Below are 27,920 nucleotides of genomic sequence, written 5' to 3'. Positions count from 1 at the left end.
CAGACCATCTTTGCTCCTCTCCTGGAAATGCTGCCTTTTAGAGTTTATCTGTTTCTCCACAACCAACTTAACTCTCCCTCTTCGAATTTTAGAAAGATTTTTGCAAATTAATCTTCCACCAAACATGTCCTTTTCCCAAATAAGTCTTTTGAAGGATGAAAGAATTCTTGCTTACAGCATTATTTACAGCATTTTCATAGTATTCTTGCAAACCCTTCTCAAAAGATGAAGTCAGGTCTCCCCAATCCCTGCATGTTTCCAACCCAAGATATGGAGGAATCTTTTTTACTACTGAATGTATCTGCATGACACCACAGTGACAGCAACACACATCCATCTGGACGACTCTCTGACACTTTTTGTTATCTGTTGTACTAGGTCTGACTGGGATGGAGTCAACGTTCTTCTCAGCAGGTCGCACAGGGCTGTGGTTTAGATTTGGGCGGAATGGTGCTTGCAGAGCATGAAAGCCTTTTCTGTTTCTCACTCTGCCCCCCCAGGGAACAGATCGGGGGTGCTGACGAGGCTGGGAGGTGACACAGCTGGACAGACGGCCTGAACTCACCAAAGAGATGGTCCATGCTGCGTAACATCAGCTCCACAGCCGAGCAGAGGGTTGAGGGCAGTTAACCGTCTCCTCATCAGGAACTGGCTGGGCACGGATCTACCCGCGGGAGGTGGAGAGCAATCGCCTCAGCATCACTTGCCCCACTTTCCTTCTTTCTTCTCCTACGTCTTCCCTTATTAAACCGTCTTTCATCTCGATGTACGAATCTTTTTGGCTTCTCGTGTCGTGCTCCCGGTGCGGCTGGGGGAGCAGCAAGCGCGGGAGTTCCGCGGTGCCGCTCCCCGCCGCGGTCACCCCGCGGCTCCGGCCCCGGTCCCGCCCTGCGCCTCGAGCCTTCGCCCCGCGGAGGGACCCGCCCCGCCGGCACGTGCGGGCCGGGCACAAGCCGCGCGCGCTGCCCGGCAGCCCGCGCCTGCGCTGCGCCGCGCCTAACGGTACCGCCGCGCGCGGCCGCCCCACGACACCCGGCCGCGCCGCTGCCGCCGCTCGTCCCGCCGGACCCGCGGGGTCCCGCTGCGCGTGCGCGGGGCCGCGGAGGGAGGGGACGGAGGGGGAACGGCGGCCCCTCGCGGAGGGGGTCGCTCCCCAACCCCCCCCCCCCCGCCCCCAACCCTCCCCGGCCGTGTGACGGGCGGGGCGGGGCGGGGCGCGCGCGGCGGGGCGGGCGGGCGGCGCAGGGGCGCGTGACGCGCCCCAGCTGTCGCGCCCGCCCCGCGGCCCCCCGCCTGCCCGCCCCCCGCTCGCGCTCCCCCTCCCCTGCGGTGGCTCTCCCGGTGCATTGTGGGAGCAGTCCGTTGTTCATTTGCCATTCGACCTGATCCGGGGCCTGTCGGGACGGAAGCGCCGCCGAGCCGGATCCATTGTGGGGAGCCCGCGGCGCTGATCTAGGCCGGAGCCGCGGCGGGGGGGAGCGGCCGGACTTGGTTTCTCGCGGCCGCCACCCCCGCCCTTCCCGCACGGCAGCCGGCGCCTCCTTCCTCGTTCCCGGGGGCAGAGCCCTCGGCCGGGCGGGGAGCGGCGGGCCAGGGGGGCGAGGCGGGCGGGGGGCGCGCGCGCCATGTTCGCGGAGATGAACCGGCGGACGCTGGCGTTCCGGGGCGGCGGCCTGGTCACCGCCACCGCCGCGGCGGCCGGCGGCGCGGCCGAGGCCTGGGAGCGGCAGGACCCCGAGCCGCTGAACGGGCGCGGGGCGGACGAGGAAGTGGAGCTGGAGGGGCTGGAGGCCGAGGAGCTGGAGGCCGCCGCCGACGACAAGGAGCTGCTGCTGCCTCAGGACGCCGTGTCGCCCCCCGCCGCGGGCCCCACGTTCGCCGAGAGAAACCGCCGGACACTGGCCTTCCGGGGCGGCGGGGGGCTGCTCGCCGCCCCCTCCGCCGCTAACAATGGCTGTGAGGCCTCGGCCTGGCCGCGGAAGCACTTCAATGGGCGGGGGGCGGACGAGGAGATGGAGCTGGAGGGCGCGGAGGGCCTGGAGCCGGAGGGCCTGCTAGAGGGGAAGGAGCTGGTCCAGGACGGGGCCTCCCTGAGCGACAGCAGCGACGAGGAGGACGGCGAAGGGGGCAGCCTGGGCGACGGCAGCGGCGCCGAGGGCGGCAGCTGCAGCAGCAGCAGGCGGTCGGGGGGCGACGGAGGGGACGAGGCGGAGGGCAGCAGCGTGGGCGCGGGGGAGGGGGAGAGCATCAAGCATTTCCCGCTAGCCCGGCCCAAGTCGCTGCTGCAGAAGCTGCACATCTCCTTCCAGGGCTCCTGGCTCAAGGAGTTCCCATGGCTCTACTACTGCCAGGAGACCGGCCTCATGTCGTGCGCCTGGTGCACCGCCGCGGCGGCCGCCGCCGCCCCGCCCGAGCTCATCATAGCCGGCGGGGCCCTGCCCGGCGGGCACGACGAGCTCTGCAAGGGCACCCGCAACTACAAGCGGGCCCTGCTGCTGCGGCACCACCTCTCCGCCGAGCATCGCCTGAACGAGCCCGCCAGCGCCGAGCAGGTAGGGGATGCGGGGCGGCGGTGGGTGGGGGAGAGGCCGGCCCCTTCTCTTGTATTGTTACTTTATTTGCCCACGTGTGTTAATTTTAGAAGGCTTCCCGTATTGTGGTTGCCCGGCGGGCTGGGCACGCAGAGCTGCTCTCGCCCGCCGTGTGTGCAGAGAGTGCGGTTTCCCATGCGGGCTGGCTCTCCCGCTGGGTCCGGGCAGCTCAACGCTGTCCGACCCGCTGTCGTGGGGCCCGGGAGCTTTTGCACCAATGGTTGCGTGTGGCTGTACCTGGTGAACGTGGCCTCGCCGTTCGAACGTGACGGGTGCCGTTTTCATTAGTTTATTTGGTTATCTCGTGAAGGTAAAGCGGCGGTGTGGGAAAAAGTTGCGTATGCGTGCCAGTGTTGCTGCACTGATTTAAAAGCACTCGTTACAACTTCCTCCTGTGGTACCGGGGAAGGGAGTGTAGTGTCCGGCTAACGACTTCGTGTGAACTGGTGCTTGCCAGCGTGAAATTAGAATCACTCTGCTGTTGTTAACGGTATGGTCCCTGTGCAGTAATCGGAAAACTCTCTAGTCGAAACCTTCTCAGTTGAATCTTTTTTTTCCCCGATTGTGTTGCTTTAGATTGAGCTACTGAGCAAGAAGTCTGCAATTGCTTGGTGTATGTTTGAGATAAACATGTGGTTTCCTGAAAGCCATGTTAATATGCCAGTTCTCCTCTAATGCTTTAGGAGTAGTGAAACTCTTCATGTTCTTTGCTTAAAGTTATTGTATTTCTTGGGTGCTCTTATGAAAAAGACAGTGCTAACTCTAGAACATACGTGGATGAGAAGCTCTTCAGGAACGCTCACGCTGAATCACCAGCCTTCTGCAGCCTTTCCCCGTAAGGATGTCTGCGCTGCGAAACTTCACTTGGATTGCCTGGCTGGTGATTAGCTTGTTTCCGCTGGCAAGTCTGTGTGCTTCAGGTTAGGCTAGTGCTTGAGCTGTTGGGCTGAAATCGAGCTGATCATTATTCAGAGCTCAATTAAAACACCCACCTTGGTTGTATAGATGTATCTGGAGTCCAAATTGTAGCGCAATACTGAAATTTGGCTTATTGGTTGAATGCTTTAAGCAGCTCAGGGTACCTTGGACAAGAGCTGCTATTCTGATGTTACGGTATAAGGATGACACGTAAAATGTTAGGGTAACGTAGGTTTTTCTTGGAGCTAGTTGAAAAAGGAAGGCAAGGTTTATGGGAGACTACTGCAGTATCACAAGGAAAACCTTATGCTGCATAAATATCAGTTATCTAAAATATTTTGTTTGGATTTATAAATGCAATGTCCGCCTTCAAGATGACTAATACTATCTTTTCAGTAAGTGTTTTTCTAAGGCAACTACTGTTACAGACACCTTATGGCCGTAGGTCATCTTATCAGTTTCCTCCCATCTGGGGTTTGCTATGCACTCTACAGTATCTTAGCCCAACTTGCCTTAAATAACTTGGTTTTGATTTTGAAGCTTTTATTTTTAATTTCTCTTATCTTTGACTATGTTCTTTTTGTTTAATGTTATTGCAGTATATTCCTTAACATCTTGTTGCCTAGTTTCTAACTTTGAGTTGTGAATGATTACTTTGTGAAGATATGTCCTGTCACTGTGTAACCTCCAGTCTCAGTAGGTGTTGCTAATTTGTGCCCCACTTGGAAGTTTCTCTCTCTCCCATTAAGCCATGTGTAAATAAAATGTATTCCAAGCAGTTTTTCCTACTAAACTTACTAGTTTTTTCTTTCTGTTGTCTTATTCCCAGTCTCACCTTAGTGTCATAAGACTATTTAATACTATGAGGGTGGAAGAGGGGACAGAGTATTTGCTTTCATGTCAGAGTAGCCTAAAAGTTATATTATAAGTGTTGATTTGAAGATTAACCTTTCATTGTCATGGGAATTTTTATAGAAGTGAGTTTCTGATTTTATACCGTTGATAGTTTAAGAAAAAACGTTTGTGGTAGTTGTAATAATAAATGAAACAGTAGGATAGATGAGATGTGTCTGGCTGTTTTGTACTGTACTAGAGATACAGAAGCTTACTTTTCCAGACTTTAAGGTAGCTGTACAGAGATTGGCATTTTCAAGTGGAAAACAGTGCTGGATAGATCTTTTGTGCAATTACATTTCAGTTTAAAATTTCTCATGAGGGAAGGAATTGCAGTTTTTCAAGAGTTAGTGTAGTTTTGTGTGTGGTGCACTTTATCACAAATCTGATTAAGAATCTTTGTTTTCTTTCTGCTTTTATGTTTAATTTCCATATCCTTTCACACTTTTAATAACACTTGAATTTCTCTTGATACATATGTTTAAATTAATACCGAAACAAGAGCCCTGTTTTTTTTCTGAGTGCCATAATACCAGATACTTGGAACAAAAGCAGGTAATTTGTAGCCTGACCATATTTCCAACATACATAATGAGGCAGCAAAGCTGTTTAGATTTAATGAAACTTGAGAGAGATCTTTCAGCCTTTGTCTTAGAGACAACACACGTGTATCCTTGACTTGACAAGCTTCAACTGCAGGGCATGTTTAGCAGCTGTTAATAAACATATGGCAGAGTGCCACTGTTCAAGTGCGAAAAGGAAACTGTAGGCGTTAAGACAGTAAGGCAGTGTAAGTTTCTATAGGTCTGTTGGCTATTACACTCATGAAGAAATGAGTGATGATTTCAGTTTATTTTTGGGATACATTTAATTAGGAATGCCAAAATACATTGCAAGTGGTTGCAGCTGCTGTTAATGCAAGGGTGCTGAGCTGTCAGTTGGTGCTTCTTTCTAAGACAAAAATCTTGACTCCTTTTCTTCTAGTTTTTGAAATAATCTGTCTCCATATTAAAACTCAAGGAAATACATAATCAGCCTGCAACTACCTTGTATATTTTCTTTTTGTTTTTTTTTAATAAACAGGCTATTGTGTTGCCGAAATCTTAAGAAATAAACACTTACTGGGAAATCACTGCAAAATATTTTAATTCTATGATGAATTTAGATCCATGAGATGCAGATTTATTGGCTGCTGGGGGTTCCTTCCCTCAAAGCTGCTGCTTAATACATTTTCTCTCTGGACATAATTTGAAGCTGAACTTTGGAATTACTGCCAGAAAAGCTTTCTTCAGCCTAACAGGCATGTTGGTTTAAAGCAGAAGCTCTCCAAAAGGACGAAGGCCTTTGATGTGTTATTTTTTCCATGTGAACTGTAATTGTTTGCTTTGTGTGAGTGGTAATGAATAGAAGTTGTGCTTCAGATGTAAGAATTACATTATAGTGTTCTAAGTTAACTTCTTGAATTACTTTTAGAAGAGCAAAAGAGTTGAGGAAGTCAAGCCTTCAGAGTAAGGACTGTCATTTACTGTATTTTTCTATAGCATTTTTACCAGACCTTGAACTACTTGATTAGATATTATGCACTTAATGAAACAGTTTTAAATTGCTGAGTTTTCTGTGAGTGATTCTATGGCATGTAAAATAGCAGCAGAGCATCATATGGGCAGCTGGTAGGACCATCTTTTGAGATAATTTTCTTCTGTAGCTGCATGTGCTTGAGAAGTTCCTGATAGCTCACTTTTGTTAGAGGATCCATTTTCCAGGGTAAGAATTAATTTGGGGGTGTACGGAAACTGCTGTAGAGTATGGTGTGGTAAGGGGAAGGGATTACAAAAATGTGGCATAACTACTTTTCATATATGTACAGCTGAGATGGAATCCATGGTTAGATTGGTTTGGGTTTGGTTTCGTTTGTTTTGTTTTTTCTTCTTCCTCCCCCTCACTGTTCTAGCTCCCAGGAGACAGAGTATGCTGATGGCACAGAAGGAAGAAGAAAAGCAAGTTTCTAGTAGCAGTTTTTGGTCATCTGTTTCTGTTCCTATTAGCTTTTTAGGCAAGTTTAATTAGTGCATTATACATATGAAACAGTAATTTATTTTGGGGTGTGTTCAGATGAGTCTAATTGAAACTGAGCACAATATTGGTTTCCTTGAGTAGTCTCTGTTATATCACTTTTTAATCTCACCTACAGAGAGAAGCTTTTCAGCCATGCAATGCTGTAGATTCCACAAGTAAAACTGAAACGGTCCTGATTTTTATTCTAGATTTCTTATCAGGTTTTATTAAAGGAGAAGTTGGTTTGCTCTTGTAACTTAAATAATGGGGATACTTGCTGAAAATGTAATTGACATCTAATCAAATATCATTACTTTGTGGTTCTCATCAGAAAAACAGTACTCTTATGATGATGTGCCACAAGCACAACATAACAGAAGCTAAAACTTTTTAAAATTTTTTCTGTAAGGATTTTCTGCACCCTACCTCCTATGGAACTCTGAACTTTTTCAGTACAAAGGGGAGATGTTTAAAACTCTTCAAGGTGTATTTTTTTTTTTTTCTCACAGCAAATGTTAATTCTACTTGACACACTTGGTTTACTTTACATAGGCTTGATAACTGTTCAGATGCCTAGGCTTTTGTTTCATTTGAGGTGTGGCATTAGCGTTAGCTACTTCCATAGCAGCAGTTGTTTCCAATATTACAGTTTTAAAAACCTTTCTGCACCCATTCCCTTTTCCCTCAACACATGACCCTATAGCTTAGACATTTCTTGCATAGTGGTTCATATTTTCACTCAGTCTTCTGGTCTTTTCACAATGGAGATTTTGGTCTTGTGTTTCTGTAGCATGTTTGAGATCTCACCTCACTTTTACCATGTCTTCTTAGAAAAAAAATATTGTAAATCTTGATTATTTTTATCAGCTTTATTGAATGCATCCACATGCTCAGTTAAAATGTACTCTATCTCCATTCTTTAATCAGACATTTGTAAAAAGAAAATTATCACTGCAGATTACCTTTGAATTTTATGTGGTGTTTAACGTGTTCTGAGAGAACTGAATTGTCAGCTATCGTAGCACCTACCTAACAGTGGCTGTGTGAGATGTGACTGATGACTGACTTTGTCTGGAGTGACAACACTTCAGGATATGATAATTCTCATCTTAATCTCATCCAAAGTCAGTGTAATTGGTGTTTTGAAACTGTGCAGTGCCTTGTTGCTGGAGTGATGGAAAACTAGTCCAGATCCGAAATCCACTGGGAATGTAAAGAATGGTAGACTTAGTTGTCACTGATTGTACTTTCTCTTTCAGAGTTCTGATCTGAGGGAGTACTTGGGTATGCCAGAGAGCACACAGGAAAAATTAAGCTGAGGTTGGACAAAGATCTGTTGCTTGTTTTCATATAAAAGCCCAAATGCTTTTATTTCTACCTCTTCTTTTCACTGAAGTGTTCTTCTGAGAAGGGTAGAAATTTAGAAGCAACTTGAATGTGACAACAAACTGAAATTTCTCTACAGGAGATGCTGAAGTGGTGCAGTTTCTATTTTGGTTATGCTGGGCATTATTTGCTGCTTAGGGGTGTAAATACCGTTTTAGAGGATGTAGTTGCAGCCTTAGTTGTCATCCCAGTAATCCACGCTGGGATTTATAACTCGAGGTGAATACTGATTTAATGCACTAATTCCTGTGTGGTAGAAAGTGATTGTTTTTCATATAGCTGGTTTCTGTCATAGTCCCAAATTAAGAGTAGTACTTTTCTGCAACATATACTTTAGCCCAGTATAGATCACGTGCTCGTGACAGCATTAATGTTACCTTGTTAATGCTGATTTAGACCTGTAATGTTGAGGCAGTTGAGCTTCAGTGATACCTCTAGCCCCCCAGTCTGTGAATGGTTTGAGAAAATAGTGACATACATAATTTGCAAAATCTCATCTCTTATCCTAAACCATATCAGAGCCAGACAGTTTTGAACTGTTCTTATTTGCTACGGAAGAAGAGTGTCTTAGAGATCCAGTGTAAAACAGACTGTCATCGCTGCTCTTGATGGCAGCACATATCAGTCATTATGATCTCAAATATGCCAGTCTGTGGTGTTTTCTGCTTTGTTCTAGATGCTGCTTTGTAGCAGCTCTGAATCATCGTTGTCTGAACATCACTTATAAATTTTCTTAAATGCTCTAAAATCCAGTTCAGATCTCTTGTTACTTATCAGCCTCTCACTGTCTGATCTAATCTTCACTAACAACTAGTTTCTTGATGTTGGATTGTCTGATACTATTTTTAGCAAAATTTTCAAGCCATGTTTCAGATCACATCTTAAGAAGATTGTAGGAAGACGCTTAAGTACATATTGTCTGTATAATAAGTATGTACCAGTTAAAGGTGCTGCTGCTACAAAGTTTCAATGAAGCTTGTTTCAAGAAAGTCTTGGCTAAAAAACATAATGGAAGCTTAAGTTCTGGTCACCTGCAGTATTCTGTCTGCCTGTCATGTAGTACAGCTATTAATTCTAAGGCTGCCACAGTTAGAAAATAAAGAATAAATGCCTAATTTGTAGAACTGTATAAGAAAAATATCTGTTATTTGAAGTACTTCAGTAATATGTTTTCTAAAGAAAACACTAAGACTTAGATTGGGAGATACAGACCTAAGCTTCATGTATTCATCTCTCAGCACAAGAAAATGTTGAATCAGTTGTCAGGGTTCTATATACCCATTGAAGTGGAGGTTTCTAGGGAGAAACAAGGGTTTGGATATGTGAGAACCATCTAGTTAAATCTTTGGAAAGAGACACTCCTGAATCTTTAATATATGGGGGTTAAGAACAACAAGTGCTTCACACGCAACTGAATCTTCTTTTTTTTACAATTGGCTGAAATTTCCTTTGCCCTCGAGGCAATTCTGCTAGTTCTGGTGTTCCGAGTTTGGAGGTGGGAGGGTGCAGAATGAGATTGTGATTCTTAGTTTTCAGAAATACGGTTCAAAATTAGTTATTCCAGCCTGCCTTTATCACCAAGAACATAAATAAAAGAAGACTAAATAACATTATCTTCTTAAGTTTATTTTCATATCCCTGTTATAGTCTTGGAGGACTAAGGAGTGCATTCACTAAGAGCTAATTATGGTTGTGGTTTTTTTAATTGCAGGAGTCAGAGTTACCATCAGAACTGAATAATGAAGGATACTGTGATTTTAACAGCCGGCCAAATGAGAACTCTTACTGCTATCAGCTCCTGCAAGAGCTCAACGAGCAGAGGAAGAAAGGCATTCTTTGTGATGTTAATATTGTGGTGAGCGGGAGGGTCTTCAGAGCTCACAAGAACATCCTGGTTGCAGGCAGCCGCTTCTTTAAGACTCTGTATTGCTTTACAAACAAAGAAAACCGTAACCAAACCACTGTTACCTATTTAGACGTTGTCGCTGTTCAAGGCTTTTCTGTCATCTTGGACTTCTTATATTCTGGTAACCTTGTGCTTACGAGCCAAAATGCCATTGAAGTGATGTCAGTGGCCAGCTACCTTCAGATGACGGAAGTTGTCCAGTCCTGCCGCAACTTCATTAAAGATGCCTTAAACATAAGTATAAAATCGGAAGCTCCAGAGACCGTTGTAGTGGATTACAACAGAAGATCTGTTAGTAGGGATGGTTTGTCTCCAAGGGATCAGAAAGTTGCCAGTTTCTGGGCAACGCGAAACCTTACCAACTTGGCAAGTAGCATAAAAACTGAGAACGATGGTTACCCTATTGATGAGGGCCAAATGGAAAGCTACCAAATGAATGACTGCAGTTGGGTCCAGGACAGCTCACCTGAAATGGCTGAAAATGAATCTCAAGGTGAGGGAAAAGTTTTCGTATGGAATGACATGGGTGGACAGGGACAATCAGTTCAAGATCCTGGAAAAGCAAGAAGGAAAAACCAAACTGCAAAGAGATTTATTTATAATATACCACCTAATACTGAGGAGAACTCAGAAGATTGCTCGGTGTTGCAACCGTCAGTCCCATACCCAGAAGAAGATTTGTCATTTATTAAAGAAGAAGCAGGTAAGTATTGCTTAATGTATGCTATGTCAATTGAAAACTAAACTATTGAATAAAGTATGCGAGAGTGTAATTTTTGTAAACGGATGGTGGATAGGATGTTTTAGTGAAGTCAGCACACCAGTCAGGTCACCAAATCAGTAATCTGGTTTTCCACCTTGGCTGGAGAAAGGAATGACAGTGCTGTGCCATGTGGTATGTAAACATGCTCTTTGCATTTAGCACTTGAGTTGGGGATCCTCACCACCTGGTAGCAACTAAAACTACTATATTTACATTTAATCTGTAGCTACTATTAGGCACAAAATCAAGGAGTGATAACTGATGGTTAATGATGTTAGTTAGTTGTAGAGAGTGAAAGGGCCTTTATTATTCCCTTCCCTACACTAGCAGAAGATTTTTGTGGCAATCTCCCTCAATCGTGTCTCCAGAAGCAGAAGTCAACTTTCTGCTGCTGTTTATTGTAGAATGTGGGAAACTACAAAATGGAGTAATCCTGGCTGGTATAATAGAAACTCCTGAAGCAGATTTGTTATACAGATGAGTAAGAGATGCCACAATGACATAGGGTAGAGGGAGTATCTTCTTGTTGAACTATTCTTTAAGCAAATCTTGAGAATGACTGAATTAATAGGATTTTTTCCCTTAAGGACCTATGGTTAATGTAAATGCTAGAATAAGATTAAATATCTGTTTACTAAACAAATATGGTCCCACAAAGAATTATAAGCACTGTTCACAATGTAATTGGAATTTGGGGAAATACAATTAACTTCACTTTTTTGGTTATACTATATGAATAGTTTGAAGTATATATTTGAAATGCTGCCACTTACCTCTATCTGCTGTGGATGAATTAGGAGTTTTGAGAACTCACCCCATTTTAGGAGTCCAGTTAAAGGTGGATTTGAGACATAGCTGGAACCAAGTTCTTTAGATGTATCTGTTTCTAAAGCATTTAAAAATGTATGCCACCTTCAAACATTAAGGGACTGTGGATATTCTCCGCTTCCCGGGTTCAAGTGGTAGAATTAAGAGGGAAGTTTAAAAAAAAAAAGTCATTTCCACCTGTGGGTATAGACTATTTCCAGATAGTTTTGTATTCCAGTGACAGAAGAGAGATCTGAGAGCAACCTGAGTTCTGGGAGAGTCTGGGAACCTGTGTTTACTCTGGCGGCAGGAAGGATGCCTTAGGTTCCTTCCCACCCCCAGACGTGTTTACAAACACGACTGACAAACCCCGGAGAGCAGCAGTCCGGCAGGGGGCGCTGTGCGGGCAGGTTCCGTGTCCCCGTGGGTTCCAGGGCCCCGTGGGACAACAGCAGCAGCTCTAGAGAAGCGGCCGTGATGCGGAGCTGACATTCCTTCTGTAGATGCCTCAGGGGGTGTGCTTATCTCTAGTCTTCATCTCTGAACTCCAGCTTTGCAATTCAGCTTGGGAGTATGCTCTTGTGGATTTCCTCATCTTCTCTTACTGTCTAAGCTTTCTTAGACTGCACAGGGTTTCTTCTGGCTGAAATGAAAGTAGAAGCTGTGTTTCCGAAACATGCCTGTTCCTTGCCAACTGCTAAGAGGCCATGGGCCCACAGCACAGGGTTAGACGTAGTCTTTCAGCACCTTGGGATATGTGCAATGGGGATGTTGAGTCCTCAGCAGCTACACAACAAATCCGTGTTGGGATACACTACTTGCTAATATGTACTTAGTTGCAGCAGCATGAAAAAGGGCAGCAGAGAGTCTAGAGCAGGAGCTGAGGACCTGTATATAATTGTACAAAAATCAAATTTCTGACACAATTTAGTATGTGATTTCTGTTTCTGATTTATGTGGTGCAGTTATTCAACCTCTTTTACTGTTGGAAGTATGAACAGAGAATATGTCTACTAAATTATGTCCCCAGCAACAGAAATGAATACTTGTTTATGTTCTGTAGGATTTGAATATCTGCTGTGGAGCTTTCTTGAAGAAATAATGGAGGATATGGGCAGTGTAGTAATGATTAAACAAGTTTAGTCCTTGTTCATTTTTTTTGGACAGAAGCACCAAGGTTTCCAGTAACTTGTTCTGCTGAAGAATTAAATTACAAAATACATTCATGCAACATCTTGATGAAAAAAAGCTATATTAGAGTCTAGGGGCACACTGAATTTGTGCTCTGATGTCTGTCTGAAACCATTGAAAATTCTGTGATGGGGGCTTGGTGGTATTTTATTGAATTATAAAATAATGTCATCTAATTATCTCTTTGGTGCTTTCAGAGCACAACATAAGTGATCCCAAGTAAATAATTACATTTTCTGTCAGTGGTAGAACTATTTTGGAAGCCATGTCTATTAAGACCTTTACTTTCATGAAGTTTTTTATGTGCATTCACACTGTTTGAAACAAGGGCAGATATTGGAAGCAGGGCTTGGTATAGCTTACTTCCACCCATAGCTTGTGCTTCGGCATTTAGTGTTTTTTTTTTCTTTACTGCTGGCTAGCTTTTGCTTTGCTCTGTAGGTAAATTCCACTCTTAAACATTGTTCTTTCATTTTTTCCCTCTGTGCCCAAAGAAAGGCGGAAGGGGAAGGAATGGAGTATTGGAAGAATGACAAGAATGAATTGTAGAGTAACCTGCAGGTTATATGGTAACTACTTAGTTGTGGATTAAATTTCTTGAGGAGATGAGGAACTATAAAAAAATAATAGGCACGGAGAGTTAAAAATGCATAAGGAAATGTCTTCTGGAATAGATGTGAGATGATGCTGTGAGATGTGTGTCTTACGACAAAAGCTAAGGAGTGGGATGTCTCTTTGGTTGCTAGAAGAGAATGAGCCTACTACTATTACACTTTGTCATGTGCTGATGGTGATAACCAACACTGGCTGTGGTCATGAGATGTCCAGTTACATGCAAAGTGAGATGCTGTGTGCTTGATTATGGTTTTGGGTTGTCTGGTGTTTTCGTGAGGAGAAAGAAATACCATAGATATGATGGAAGGGGAACCTACTTAAGAACACTTCTCTCACTTCAAAAATATACCCTGAAAGCCACTACCTTGAATTCTATAGTAAATGGACCTTCCACTTGGGTATTGCTAGGTAAGTGTTCTGGTTTTGCTGGGATCAGTTTGAGTATTAGATAATCAACAATAAAAGCTTTCTGAACCATCTGCTACCCCCTTATCCCAGTAAAGCAAACATGTCAAACTGCTCTTTGCTGGATGTGAGTTTTCCTACAGGTATTCTTACTAAAGCTTTCAAGCTTTCTGCAGTTGTGGTTATATTAACTAAAGTATCTGTTTCTTCACACTCAATGTTACCGTGTCTCTTACTATTTTTCTTTCTAGTTGATAATTTTCTAAAAAATGTCTTTACTGTTTACAGCCATGGTGCATGTGACAATTAACCATTTACCATAGTGAAAATAACAGTGCAGTCAATTAGCATCTTAGTCAGTTTCTGTTTCATAAAAGCTCAGTGGTTCTAATTCATTATATTCCTAATGTTTGTTCATAGGGTTGTGGGGTTTTTTTTGTAAAATTTATCGCTTCTTGAATTTGTTTTTCATTTGGGGTTGGCTTTTGTAGTACAAGTGTTCTATCCTCAGGCTTCAGAACACAAGTGTGAAGTATTGTTTATGCTTTCCAGAGCTGACCGTGTTGATTCTTAGAGAGACTCGTATGTAATATCCTGATAGCTTTATGAAGCTACCACTGGATTATTTGTTACCATTATTTTCCGGCTAGATATTGCTCTGTCATATATTGTGTTGGTTGTGAGGGAGAGGATAACAAGGCCAGGATGAAACCAGCCCTTTTGTGGAACAAGACGGTTTCTGGATGATTTTGTAGGGGTTCTTAAGGAATTTAATGCAGCTTGCGGAAGAAGCAGTTACTTTTTGGAAGGATACAAGCAGCAGTTAAACCTGCTTTAGAAAATGTAGTGCTGGCCCACAGTTTTCCTCATGATGTATGGGAGCAGCATAAAACAACTTGATCAAGACTTTAATGATAAAGACAGGTAACTTTGAAGGAATCAAGATTGATGGACTTGTCTGGGCATGTATATATTTCTTGTAGGGGTGACCCTTCACTTGACTGAGTTACAAAAGAAAAAATAAAAACTAGTATAAGAAAATTATAATAAGCTGGTTTTTTTCCTACTCTTCCATGGTAGTATGAGTCTCAGATTTTTCTCGGATCTCCAGCTGACACCCTGATTGAAAGATTTAAATTGCTTAGTGGACTTTTAACTGCTTTATTTGCCCCAGTCTGTATGAAACCTGGTATTGAAGACCCCACAGGTATTTAGCAGTCATATCATGAGAGTATAACATCTAGGGGTTGACCTCCTTCCTATTTGTTAAATTTACCTCTCCTCAGGATGATTCTGGAGACAAAGTAGATCCTCTCATTCTTATGGTGTGGTCAGCCACTGACCTTGCAACTTTAAGGTGTTCTGCATATTACTGTTGTGTTGTGGTGGTGGTGGTGTTTGTTTCTTGTTGTTGTTGTTGGGGGTTTGTTTGTTGGGGTTTTTTTATAACAGAAAGAGAAAAAAGCACGCAAGGTGGGTTGATTGGGGAGGAAGGTTATGTGATATCTACAGACTTTTTCTGCCTGAAAGATTTTTTTTTCTTTTCTCAGTCTGATGGAAGTGCAGGCAATACATTAACTTTTAAAAATTATTGATCCAAAGTGCCAATTTGATTTTTTCTGCTGCCTCATTTATGAAATAGTGATGATGATGGCTGCAGCTCCCTAAATAAAGAATATCAGGGGCTGTGTTTCTTCTTGATTCATATGGTGAGCATAACTGGCTACAAAAGTTAGCTGTGCTATTTCTTCAGCTGGTTTCTGTCCTGCTTCTCAAAGATATAGCTCAGTAAATCAAATCTAATTAATTTTATCATATGCTGAGCAGTAAAAGTGTTTACTCCAAATGTTTTAGATCCTTTTGGTTTGTAGCTGATTTTCAGAGTAGTGTGGAGCTTTTCTAAACTATCACAATTAGAATACAACTTACTTTAAAAAGATTTTTTTCCCAGATAGTAATTACCCTAGAAAGTGAAGTCTTGTTTTTATCCACAGCCCCTTTATCTCCTACATGCTTGCCTTCACATGCCTACCCATTCCCATGTGATATTTATGAACTTTAAAGACCACTAAAGGGCTTTTTAAAAAATATCCTTTATGCTTTAGCTGACATATGGTATAGAAAACCAATGTTCTTATTTAACCTGTAGGTTTTCTGTGTTGGTGAGCCTGTTTGATTTAGTTACACCACTGTAACTCCCTGTGAGAGCACTCTTACGCTAGGGTGACTTTGTCATGTAAGAGTTTATGGAAGTATAAATCAATCAATTGCTGTTCAGTTATTCTGGGCTTCTAGGTTCTCTGTCCTTGCAGAGTTGTTTTGCTCACTGCCCAACCATTTACTCTATGTGCACATTCTGGAATTCTTGTGTATGGAACTCTGAGTTGTTGGTTGGGGTGGAGAGAGGCATACAGCATTTCTTGTGCAATTTTTTGCCAGTAAATATATGCAACCAGAAATACATTTATAGTGTAGAAAGTTTATACTAAATGTAGAATACTACAGCATAGCAAGCTGATAGCCTACATTTACCCTGAAGGTCATGTTAGTACTTGCAGTACACGTGTTGGTAGGACTACAGCTTTAGCAGGCAATTCCACTTTCACCACACCAGCCTTCACTGGTGCAGCTTTATTAGTTATTAGCTTCATCCTGTCATACTGGGAGCAATGGAGAGGGGAGTTACAAGATCAGAGTTGCCATTTTTACTGTAAAAATGTAGCCACAATTGCAGAACTTGGGTATTCCCAGGGCTCAGAGGCCATTGAGGGAACATTTTAAAAAATATGATCTTTAAGGCTGGAAAAAAACACCTTTGTTAAGCAGCAGTTGTTTTTCATGGTCAGTCTACGGAAAGTATGAGATGTGTCATAGTTCCAGTATTTTACACATTTGCTTGATTGTGACTTGAGCTGATCCCCTTTCTTTAGGGTGCAATGTTGCATGTTACTTGGTAAGGAGAGTGTGACACCACCCTGTTAAGCTTAGTTTGTCATGTACTTACAGATCTTACTATTCAGAGCTCCCAGGGAAGTGTCTGGGGCTTTGTGGGGGTTTTTGTTTGGTTGGTTTTGGTGGGTTGGTTGGTTGGTTTTGGTGGATTTTTTTTGTTGGTGTTGGTTGGTTGGTTAGGTTGGTGGTTTTGGGTTTTGTTGGAAGGTTTGCATTTTTTATTTTTTTGTTTTGATATTTTTACAGATTTGTGTCTGTCTTGTGCCTTACTTTCCTTCAAAGCCCAGGGTAAAGATAAACTCACTTGTTATTCCTGGACAAAGTTGGTCTTGAGCAAAGTAAGTCTTGAATGAATAATAGCGAGATGCCAATTCAGCACAAGGGTTTTGGTCAATTATGTTATTGCTTCTTTGACCATGAGGGCAGTTGTGTTGGAACAGATTGCTTAGAGGGTTTATAGAATCTACTGTCCTGTAGATATTTAAAACTTGGCAAGGTCCAAAGCAACATACAGTCCAGCTTTGAAGTCAGCCTGGCTATGAGCTGGAGGTTGGACTAGGTGGCCTTCAGAGGTTCCTTCAGACCTAAGTCTTTGAGTGTGATAGTCCTCGAGAACAGTAACTCCCCCACAAATAAATGATCTGGGTGAAGAAAGCTCTTACTGTCTTGTGTGTCACTGATGTAATGGGGAGGGAGCAGCAAAACAGCTTTCTTATGTGAATGGCACACCTTTCTCAGGGAATATATGATAAACATTGAAAATGCATGTGGATTATATATTTGGCATCAACTGGTAGTCATCTGGCAGGGTTAGTTGGTGATAAATCTGTCTCTGTAGTCAAGGCAATAAGCCATTTTTTCATGAATGAGAAATAGTAAAAATTATGAGCAATTGGGAGCAGTACATAGAGTATGATTGCATTGGCAAAATGTTTTAAGTTTGTCTGGGCCTTCTGTTGCAAGAGGCAGTTGAGAAGTAATATGCTTTGACCCCTTTCAGAAGCAAGGTTAAAGATGTGAGTAATTCTCTGGGAACAAATGGACTACAATATATTTTCTTGCCTCCACCTTCCCAGTATGTCAGTCTTGGCAGTGCTGTCTTTTCTGTCATGTTACCTAACGTAAACAACAAATCCAGCTCTCCGAACAGCAATCCAGATTGGATCAGTAGGTTACCACTACTCTCTTTACAATCCTTGAAACGTGTGGCCTAATGGCTTATCCTGTCTACTTTCTGTCATTTTTAATTGATCTGAATGAGCAGTCAGTGTTAGAAAACTTGGTGGAAAAATAGTAGTCCCTTTTTTCTCCTCTTTTGGCACTGTTTGTAGTTGTAATATGTATAAAGAAAACAAAAGTTCATTACAGACAACTGTATCTAATGTGAAATTTTGTATCTTCTCCCTCAGTGCACCCTATATCCATATCCCTTTCTACAATGACCTGTTCAATGGCTGCTATTGTTGATCTTCTCATTAATTTTGATCATCCCCCCACATGAGATCCCCCATCTCATTTTCTTCCCAAAAAATCAGCATATTTCTGGTTACAGAAAAAGACCAAAACTTGTCAAACTGAAGATGTTTCTGCTGAGATGTCTTCTCTCTTTCTGGTGATACTCCCCTACTTTTTGCCTTTCAAAACTGAAAATCAGCGTGTCTGACTTCTGCTAATCCTTTTTCCTTAGATCAAACACAGTAGAACATAAAATCCTTCCATAAAGCTTTTGTTAGTTGTGTAGAAGCCTACACAAACACTTCATTGTGTATTGGACTTTCTGTATCTCACCTCAGTTTGACATATTGAGAATTCTAGAGCTGGTAGTTAATTGGCTTATTTGTATCCTGTTTTGTTATTTTGTGGAGTTTCTGGTTTGTTTTTTTTTTTTAAGATCAGGTTACTGATAGAAACCTCCTCTCCAGGGTAGAAGAACGGGTAGGTATTGTAGGTATTGGAGGCTAACTGACATTTGAATTATTAACTTACACCTCTTTTAAGAATCGACTAAATTGTAAGTGGTTATCCTTAGATCAGAGGAAAGTTGTCATCAGATGGCCTGGTCTGGAGATACAGAACATTATTGATTCTAATTAGCCTTTATTTATTTATTTATTTATTTTAAAGATCTTTCTCACTGCTGTCTGTATTTCCCCCCTTTTTACCACTAGTCTAGCAGTACAACTGCAGATGTAATTGCTTTCAGTCTCCTATCAAAATCATCTGGGTTTAAATTGACAGGAGCAGGTTAGGTGGTGACTGTATCTGTGGTTTTGCAAGCAGGTTTCAGGGGGCAGTAGCCTGCATGGGAGGAGGAATGGGAGAAGATGTTAGGAGCCACGGGGGTCCATAACATCTTATACTTGGCTCAGCTACAGTCAGAGGATTATCTGACTACTAGGCTGTATGTACACCTGGAGAAACCAGTGGAGGCTACGTATTGCACTTCCAGTTCCAGTTCATGTCCTCCCTATATGAGTGAACCATTAGACATTAAAATGGCCTTTTTTTTGTTGTTTTGTTTTGAATGCATTAGTTGTGTGCTTAATCTAGCAAGGAGATTTTCTAGGTCAACTAATTATTCGAAGAATAAGCATTAGGTTTAATTATGATCTACTTAGTCCTGTACTGCGAAGAGATTGAAGTGTCTGTAGCAACCTCTTATCTCTTGTGGTATCTGTGCCGATGTTCTTTCATGTTATAGCAGGCCTTCTCTTCAAATTGGAAGCTATTATCTAGACTAGACTACAGCTCCTAAGTCTATTTGACTGTGTGCAGAGTCTTATGCTAAGATCTAGACCTGTGCAGGGATCTGAGCTCCTGTCTTCCTTCAAACTTCAGTACCAGCTGTGAGCATAAATGTTCCTAATGAAATTTAATTGTGTTCTCTTAAATTGAGAAGAACTGCCAAGGTGATGGTTTTACAAATGTACTCAGCTTGGTCAGTCTTTAATGCATGCTTATTTTGGAGAAAGCTGTGCAATATTGCCTATAGACAGCATATACATTACATTTGTGAGCAGTCAAGGTTTGGTCTGTTGAGCTTAGATATTCTTCCCATAAGAGGGAGAAAAAGTGATTAAAATACTTTGATCACTCATCTTCCACTGGCCGACTGGAGACAGGACAGTTCTGTTAGAGGGGAAAGATCTGTAAAGAAAAGGTCTAATATTGGCCAAGAAGGCCAACGATATCCTGTCCTGTATCAAAAATAGCGTGGTCAGCAGGACAAGGGAAGTGATCCTTCCCCTGTACTCTGCATTGGTGAGGCCACACCTGGAGTATTGTGTTCAGTTCTGGGCCCCTCAGTTCAGGAAAGACATTGAAGTGCTGGAGCAGGTCCAGAGAAGAGCAACAAGACTGGTGAAGGGACTTGAGCACAAGACCTATGGGGAGAGGCTGAGGGAGCTGGGGTTGTTTAGTCTGGAGAAGAGGAGGCTCAGAGGTGACCTCATCACTCTCTATAACTACCTGAAGGGAAGTTATAGCCAGGTGGGGATTGGTCTCTTCTCCCAGGCAGTCAGCAATAGGACAAGGGGGCATGGGCTTAAACTCTGCCAGGGGAAATTTAGGCTGGATATTAGGAAGAAATTCTTTACAGAGAGAGTGGTCAGGCATTGGAACGGCCTGCCCAGGGAGGTGATGGACTCGCCGTCCCTGGAGGTTTTTAAAGTGAGGTTGGACATGGCACTTAGTGCCATGATAGGCTGGATATTAGGACGAAATTCTTTACAGAGAGAGTGGTCAGGCATTGGAACGGCCTGCCCAGGGAGGTGGTGGACTCGCCGTCCCTGGAGGTTTTTAAAGTGAGGTTGGACATGGCACTTAGTGCCATGATCTAGTAAACAGACTAGAGTGGGACCAAGGGTTGGACTCGATGATCTCTGAGGTCTTTTCCAACCCAGTCGATTCTGTGATTCTGTGATTTTAAAAATATTATAAAAGTTGTTTTAATTTTTCTCTGCTAGATCGTGATGCCTGCTTTAATTTGGAGGCTTTTGGGCTTGAGGTCAAGTCATCTTTACTCTTACCCAGACCTGTACAAGACTGTTTCTTCACTAATCCTTTCCTGTGTATTACAAAAGGAAGTTTTACTGCTCACCTCAAAGGAATGTATAGTTGGCATGTCTATGGGGTATCTGTGTTATATTCCTTGAGCTGTGGTGAGATGTCATTGCTGGAGTCCTAGCTTCAAATAGTGTAAAGAGTTCTTGCCTATTTTGGACACAACAGCTATTAGAGTCACTAATTTAAAAAATTTTGAAATATTTTCCTCACTTCTCTGTTTTCTTTAAAAAACCAAAGATTTATTCCCTTACCCTCCCCCTTGTTTCTTTTCTATACCAAAATAGCTAGGTGGATGAGCCAAAATACTGGGAATTCTCTTCCTTTGTCCACTCAGGCTCTGCTTTTTAAAAGCTCCCATGGAATACCTAGTGTGGCAGTCATCATCCAGCTTTGCTTATCATTTGCCACTGTGTAACAGATAGGATAGACCTGTAAGCTTCCTATTTGTGAAATGATTTCCTTTTGAACTGTTGTCTTATGTTGCAAATGAAACCACTGCTGCCAACTGTAATACTGCCTGAGCCATAAATGAAACTACTGTATATGTCTAATCTGTATTCTTTTTCCAGTAAAACTGTAAGTTGCAAGTGTTTGAGTGTGCAGCTTACCACTAGCTGTGTGAAATTCTAGTTTACACTAAGAGAATTTCCTTTCCTGGAAAAATACTTAGAACAAGCAGTATAGAGACAAAAAGTCTTTGGACTATTCAAATATACAGTCTCAGGCTTGAAAGCAAAAATGTATCTATTTGCTATGAAGCCCTGCTTAAGGGTTGTCGCAACAGTGACATTGTGAATTCAGTGTGAGGACCCAAGCACCATCCAGACAAACAAATGCAAATTGCCCGTTTCCACTGCAAGCTTGTTTATTTAACAACTGTGTGCCTGTGAGGAAAGTAATGGATTTATGAGTTTGTTTTTCAACAAACTCCCATCTTGGGGATTGGCGGGGGGGAAGATTAATTTGCACTCCTGCCAGAAGAATCTTTGACCCACAAATATGATTTTGTTAAATGCCTAGTGCAGCTTTCTTGTGTACTATTTATAGTTCTCTGTGCTGTGTAATAGTGATTACATATTCACTTATGCAGTTCCTACTTATTACAAAAGTTTAGAATTAAACAAGTGAAGATCTTCTTTATAAGGCACTGTTCAATTCTGAATTATTTTGTTCTTTTAAAGAGGGGGGAGAAAAGCTACAAAGACCATGCAAACTGCATTAAGAGGTTGTCTAAAGACCAAATGTAAACACACTAACTAGTCTTTTGAAATGGTGTATTCCAAGTAATTGTGGTCTTTTGAATTGATGTAGTCATAGAGTAATGGAGATGATTATTCAATAAGGGATTTTAGACTTAGCTGTAGGATATTTTATATAAATAAAGGTATTTAAAGCACTTTAAATACCATGGAGACATTTTAAGGCAGTAAAGAAAAACACACCTCCAGTAGAAAATGTTTACTTTTGTACCAACTGGACTGCCTGTGGTAGACCAGATGAAGTCATTGCACAAAGCAGTTGTAAAGAGAATCAGTGAAAAACTATTCAGCCCAGTCGTGATGATAGTGAGGGAATAAATGTTCGTACTGTAAAAGTTCTTGTAGTATGGAAAAGGCTTTGAAGTTTTCTCAGGATGGAGAGAAGTGGTGCTGTGGAGAGCAGTTCAAAAGGTCTAATTTCATTGAAATTAGGAATGAAGTTATTTCTTAACTTCAGTATAGAACATTATGTGAAAAAAAATATTATAATTACTATTTTAAGGTTTGAAACTTTTTTGTCACAGTTTAAAAAGGATGTGTATTTTGCTAAACAGCATGACTGATTAGAACCTGGGACGCTAACATTCGGTTGTGTCTGTAATAGGTACTTCAAGTGACTTCAAGTATGGACTGATGCCAGGTACTTCGAGTGACTTCAAGTACGGACTGCTGCCAGGCACTTCAAGTGACTTCAAGTACGGACTGCTACCGGGTACTTCAAGTGACTTCAAGTACGGACTGCTGCCAGAATCTTGGCCAAAAGAAGCTTGGGAAAATGGCAAGTATATCTGATGGAGAGGAGGAGGGGTTTTTGCCTCTGATAGGGATTCTTTATCTTCTGTGTCACTGCTGGCAATATTTGATTAATTTGTTTAGAGATTTAGATGATTAAGTGTTTACATAATCTTCTTCCATATTATTTGCCTTTCCGCATAATGTAAATAGGAGCACTTCCTTGGAGAGAGAGAAAGGAATTCAAATGTATGGAAAAGTAAAAACAGAACATGATTTGTATCAGCTCTTGTGTTTGACCTGAATATGAAGGTAACTGAGGTCTTCTATGATCTGAAAGCTTTCCCCCAGTTAGTAAGCTAACTGCAGATATCTGGGCTTTGAAATTGAACATTTAGATGAAGATATAAAGTTAAATAGAATTTAAAAGTAGATCTTGGAGCATACGTCTTGCTATTAAAAATCAAAAACTCTTTGCAGTAAAGGCTTTGAATTCAGTGCAGCCATAGCTAAAGCCCTCTTCAGTCAAACCTGTGTTATGTAACCTACCTTTTAACAGCTTATGTGCTCTGCTTAATAGTACAAGCAAGCAATTACCTATAAATATTTTTCTGTCTGAAAACATACCATAAAACCTACCACATCTGAAATAATTACTGCTAGATCCTTAAAATACGTAAGATCTTCAGTAAAAAGAGGATCTTAAGGACTGGGTGATAGTAATGCCTACCTCTTTTCTGTAATACTTTGAGCTACTACTGGGATGTGGTTTCTGGTTTACTTTAAATATTTTGGTTTATACAGCGGAAGAAATTGGGTCATCAGAAGGTGAAATTCACTAGCAGGCAAGGGATTAGAACTCCAGTCTTGGGAGATCTGCCTGTTCTTAAACCATTAAATTTCCATATATCTTACTGCTCTGACATCTGCCTATCATACCCCTGTTGATATGTATAAGACTGTAATTTAAAACCTTTTTTGAATTTACTTTTCTTCATGTAAACTGTTATGTGACATGTTAACATGCAGCTTACGTGAGTGCTCCAATATACCAAGGCTAGCTGTTGAATATTAGCGGAGTTTAACTTCCATGTTATGATGCATTTTGAAGCTGGGAAGAAGCCTATTAGATGCAGGCATGCAGGCCCATGCCCATAACACACAATGACTTTTGCCTTCTTCCTGCCAGCAAGAACATGAGAAACTCTTATGCCTATAATCATGTAGCCTTAGCCTGTGCTTTTGAATGCTTCTAGATGGTTATGATCATGTTCATAAATTATCTCACCTGTAGTAACTTGAGTCAGTACCCTGTTCTCAAAATAATCTTTGCGTTCCTTTGTGGCCTTCTTCATAGCTGTCACATCATCCTGTGCTTTCCTATTTAACACAGTAACAGGCAGTTGTAGTAAACCTGGTTTTGCACTTATCCTTTGAGCAAGTTATGTTATCCTTGGTCCAAGCATATGTAAATAGGTCTCTTCCATGATAAGGAAGAAGTGGATATTGCGACTTCCAGAAGTATTTTCTGCTTGCCATTTTTTTTTTGTTTGTTTGCTTTTTGTTTTTTTACAGTTAGACCAAAATAGATTTTGGGTACAGAATAGCAAATATCTGAACCAATAACTTCCCTTTTTAGCTATTTCAGAATTATGCTACCTCTTACTGTCCTACTTCTTTTGTTGGTATTTGTTCTTGCTTAGTTATACTTTCTTTTTTATTTATTTGTAGAGTCAGGTCTTGTCAGGCAGCTCCTGTACATGGTTCTAAATAGAATGTTGGGAAAGAGGGTGGTAACTGTCCAAATACCGCAGAGCTAGAGGGTTTCTAATGAAGAATAAAGTGTTTTCTGGTATAGGTGACCTCTAGAAAATTAAATATTGCTAACTTGTAGCTAGCTTACTCTGTTTAATGAAATAAGAGTTCTTTTCAAAGAATTGATCTGTACTTTTGTAGTAAAAAATCATTGGTTACAAGTAGGTATTTTTCTAGCAAGATTATACATACAGAACCTATGAGTATTTGTGGTTTCTGCAGGCAGGCATTGTCCTGATTTGGCTGATTAAAAGTCATGTGGGTGCTTATTGTTTTGGCACCTGCTTATTTTTGTGTACCAGGCAGAATATATTGAAAGAGGATTTTTTTGTTTCATCATTTTTCTCCTGATGGCTCTCTTTCTTTTAGGTGATTCCTCTGCTTTAATCATGAACAAGTTGAAGTGTCCACACTGTAATTATGTAGCCAAATACAGAAGAACACTAAAGAGACACTTGCTCATTCACACAGGCGTGAGATCTTTCAGTTGTGACATCTGCGGGAAGCTGTTCACTCGAAGAGAGCATGTAAAGAGACATTCCTTGGTGAGTAACCTCAAGTGTGTATATGCATGCGCGTGTATGAGTGGGGTTTTATGGGTTTTTCAGATGTTTTGGTAGTTGGGAGAGACACTGTTCTTTGATTTGCTATCAGTCAGTTTGTTTATCTTAATCTAAAATGGATTAAGATAAACATCTCTTTGTAATAACTATACCTCTCATATTCTTAATGGAAAATGCAGTATCAGTTAAGACAGTTAGTGGAATTCCAATAGTCATAATTTCAAGATGATTTTGAAAGTGACATGATAAAGAGATCCGGTATATGTAAGTATTCTGTGGATAATGAAAGGGAATTTTGGTGGTAGAGTAGCACAGCTTGTTTTATTAATATAATGCCACATCACTGTTTGCCCTGAGGACACTTGTTAATCAGCAATTGCACACTATCTCGGGGAAGTTCTGAAATACTTCTTTCACAATTAGACAAAGCTATAGTATCTGCTGTAAGACTTAGGAAAGAGTGAACAATATCTGAGATGCAGAAAGTAAACGTCCTTCTGACTTGCATTCTACCAGTACCATTGTCAGCAGTTGAGCTTACCCTGTCTTGTGCATGTTGCATAACTCGGAAATTGACCTGAGTACTGTTTATCTGAGGATCCAGAGAAAATATTATCTCTTTGGGTATTTTGCAGCTATTCTGTATCTAGTCTGTAAGGAAATTAAGACTTCATTGTAGTATTTACTGTATAAAATCCAAGGTGCGTTTTAGGGGAGTAACAAAAGCAAGATCGTATTGGTGGTGAGAAGATAATAACATTTTTCCATGCTGTGATTGTAAAAAACTCGTTTTGTGACATGGTTTACAATTTCTCAGAATAGGTTAGTATGTAGAATGGGGTAAATTGCACTTGTCCATTTTGGTATCTTTCCTCAGTCCTTTTAGAATCAATGAACCACTTTCCTCCCTTATGAAGGTGTTCCATAAGCCTCCATAGCTTCCTCGCAGTTGGCTTTTTGTTCATCAGTGAGCAGAAAAAGTGCTTGTGAGCTTCCAAGTGTTATCAATGCAGATGCAGAAAGAGGTATAAGTCTTCCTAACTTTCTTTTCTAGCTTGTGCTATCAGGAAATGTACTTTTTGTTAGCCAGTAGTAATATTAAAAGTAAATAATAATCTGAGTCATATCAGGATATAATTGTAGAAGATATTTACAAGACCACTGTAGTCATTTTAAGTATTCCTTCAACTGCTCTGCAAGTAGGAAAGACATGTTAATAGCTCCTACATAAATCTTAGAACCAGCCTCTTTCTTATATTCCACTGGACTTATCTCATCGTAGATACACTCTGTTCCTGCTGCCATCCTTCTTCTTCCCACACCACCTGGTGAAGGCTTAGATGCCCGAAGGGACAGGAGTACCTGTGACATTACTGAGTCTGAAGGTCATTTTATTCTGCAGTGTGTGTAGGTGACTGTGGTGATGGGGCTGGGCAGAGGAGGCCAGGTCATTATCACCTTGGTGGTGGTGGTGATACCCTGTAATACGTCCCAGCAGCTACTCTGCTGGTTCCTTTGTAGCTCACCAGAGAAGAGAGCAGCAGTGGGCGGTAGTCAGTCTACCGGGAAGAATAGAGTGGGACTCTGGTTTCTGGCCCGCAGTATCTGACTGGGTCTTGTAGCCGAAGATCTCTTTTTTTTGTCTTTTTTTCCTTCCCTCCAGGAAAGGAGATGCAGTCAGAATGGGTGAAAATAGCTATAGAATGAGCTCAGCCCAGCCCTGTGCTTTAACTGAAGTGTGCTCTCCCTGATGGAGTCAGAACATGTTTGGGTTTTGTTTTTCTCCATTCAACAAACACTTCAAACATTCTGCTTTGTGTGAAAAGTTATCATAACAAGTCTAGAGGCTGGTTAAAAAACATGTAGTATCAGCTCTACAGATTATACAGAGAGACTAAAGTAACTATTTGTTTCTTGACCTTGGGATATTTTTTCCTCAGCTGGGTGGTAATTTGTTTTACTTAAAATGGCAACTTTTTCAATGTGACCTCAAGTGAGACAGTTACACACATAGTTGTATCTGGTGTCCCTACAGCAGATTACAAGAAACAAGTCTTCAACTTAATTTTTTCCAAGATGATAACTGTTATCTATAGCTGCTGAATTCAGCAACCTTGTACAAGTAACATTTTCTCAAACGTATGGTTAGTAAGTAGCAGGCTTGTAATTTTACACATGAGCTCACTCTACATATAAGATGAAAAATTCCCCAAAGGGGCATGGAAAGATGATGTTGGGTGTGGTTGTGTTGGGGGGGAGGTGTGGAAGGAGGATCTTGCTCTTTGGATCCACATAGAATTTAATAGCTCTTGCTTAATGTTTCTAGGCCTTAAAATTGTAAAGGTGATTTTCTAAATGAATGTTGTGTGGAAAATAAGTGTTTGTACTGTTCTCACTGCCTTTCAGAGTCTTGTTCTGTACAGCGAGTAGTCAAACAGTGAACTCTCCCCTGCTTAGGGAACAGGCAGCTGCTGGGCTGCAGCTGGGCAGTGAGCAGCAAGTCTGCTTGTGGGCAACAGCTCATGTCATCAAAATGGATCTCTAGGAGTACTTCTTTCTCTGAACAGCGCTGGGGTATCTTTCGGAAGAGTTCAAAAAATGAATTTTTATACTAGTAATTATGAATAGTTTTCTAGTTCTATGTGAAAATACAACCTGATATACGTATTTTCAGCTGTTAATATTTTTCTTCTGTAGGTGCACAAAAAGGATAAAAAGTATAAATGTATGGTGTGTAAGAAGATTTTCATGCTAGCAGCCAGCGTTGGAATAAGACATGGATCACGACGTTATGGAGTTTGTGTAGACTGTGCAGATAAATCTCAACCCGGAGGGCAAGAGGGAGCAGACCAGGTGCAGGACACAGATTTCCCTAGGGATGAAGAGTATGAGGAAAATGAAGTGGGAGAAGGTGATGAGGAGCTTGGAGATGATGTAGAAGAACAGAACGACCAGTCTCGATGGGATGAACCTGGGGAAGTTTGTATGCCTTTAGATGACTGA

The 27,920-nt window shown here is 41.7% G+C and overlaps 1 protein-coding gene across 1 annotated transcript; it reads left to right on the top strand.

Moving 5' to 3' along the window:
* Positions 1–1,625: 1,625 nt before the first annotated feature.
* ZBTB10 (zinc finger and BTB domain containing 10) lies at positions 1,626–27,920 on the top strand (the record flags this gene model as incomplete). The annotated part of the gene is made up of 5 exons (XM_080340407.1): positions 1,626–2,552; positions 9,556–10,453; positions 22,412–22,585; positions 24,724–24,899; positions 27,615–27,920. 5 exons carry the CDS (start codon positions 1,626–1,628, stop codon positions 27,918–27,920), a joined length of 2,481 nt encoding a protein of 826 aa, XP_080196533.1.

The sequence above is a fragment of the Nesoenas mayeri genome (assembly GCF_963082525.1).
Source record: "Nesoenas mayeri genome assembly, chromosome: 2".
In the NCBI taxonomy this organism is placed as follows: Eukaryota; Metazoa; Chordata; class Aves; order Columbiformes; family Columbidae; genus Nesoenas; species Nesoenas mayeri.
The sequence above is the reverse complement of the archived record's forward strand: the minus strand, read 5'-3'. Positions and strand labels throughout refer to the sequence as shown.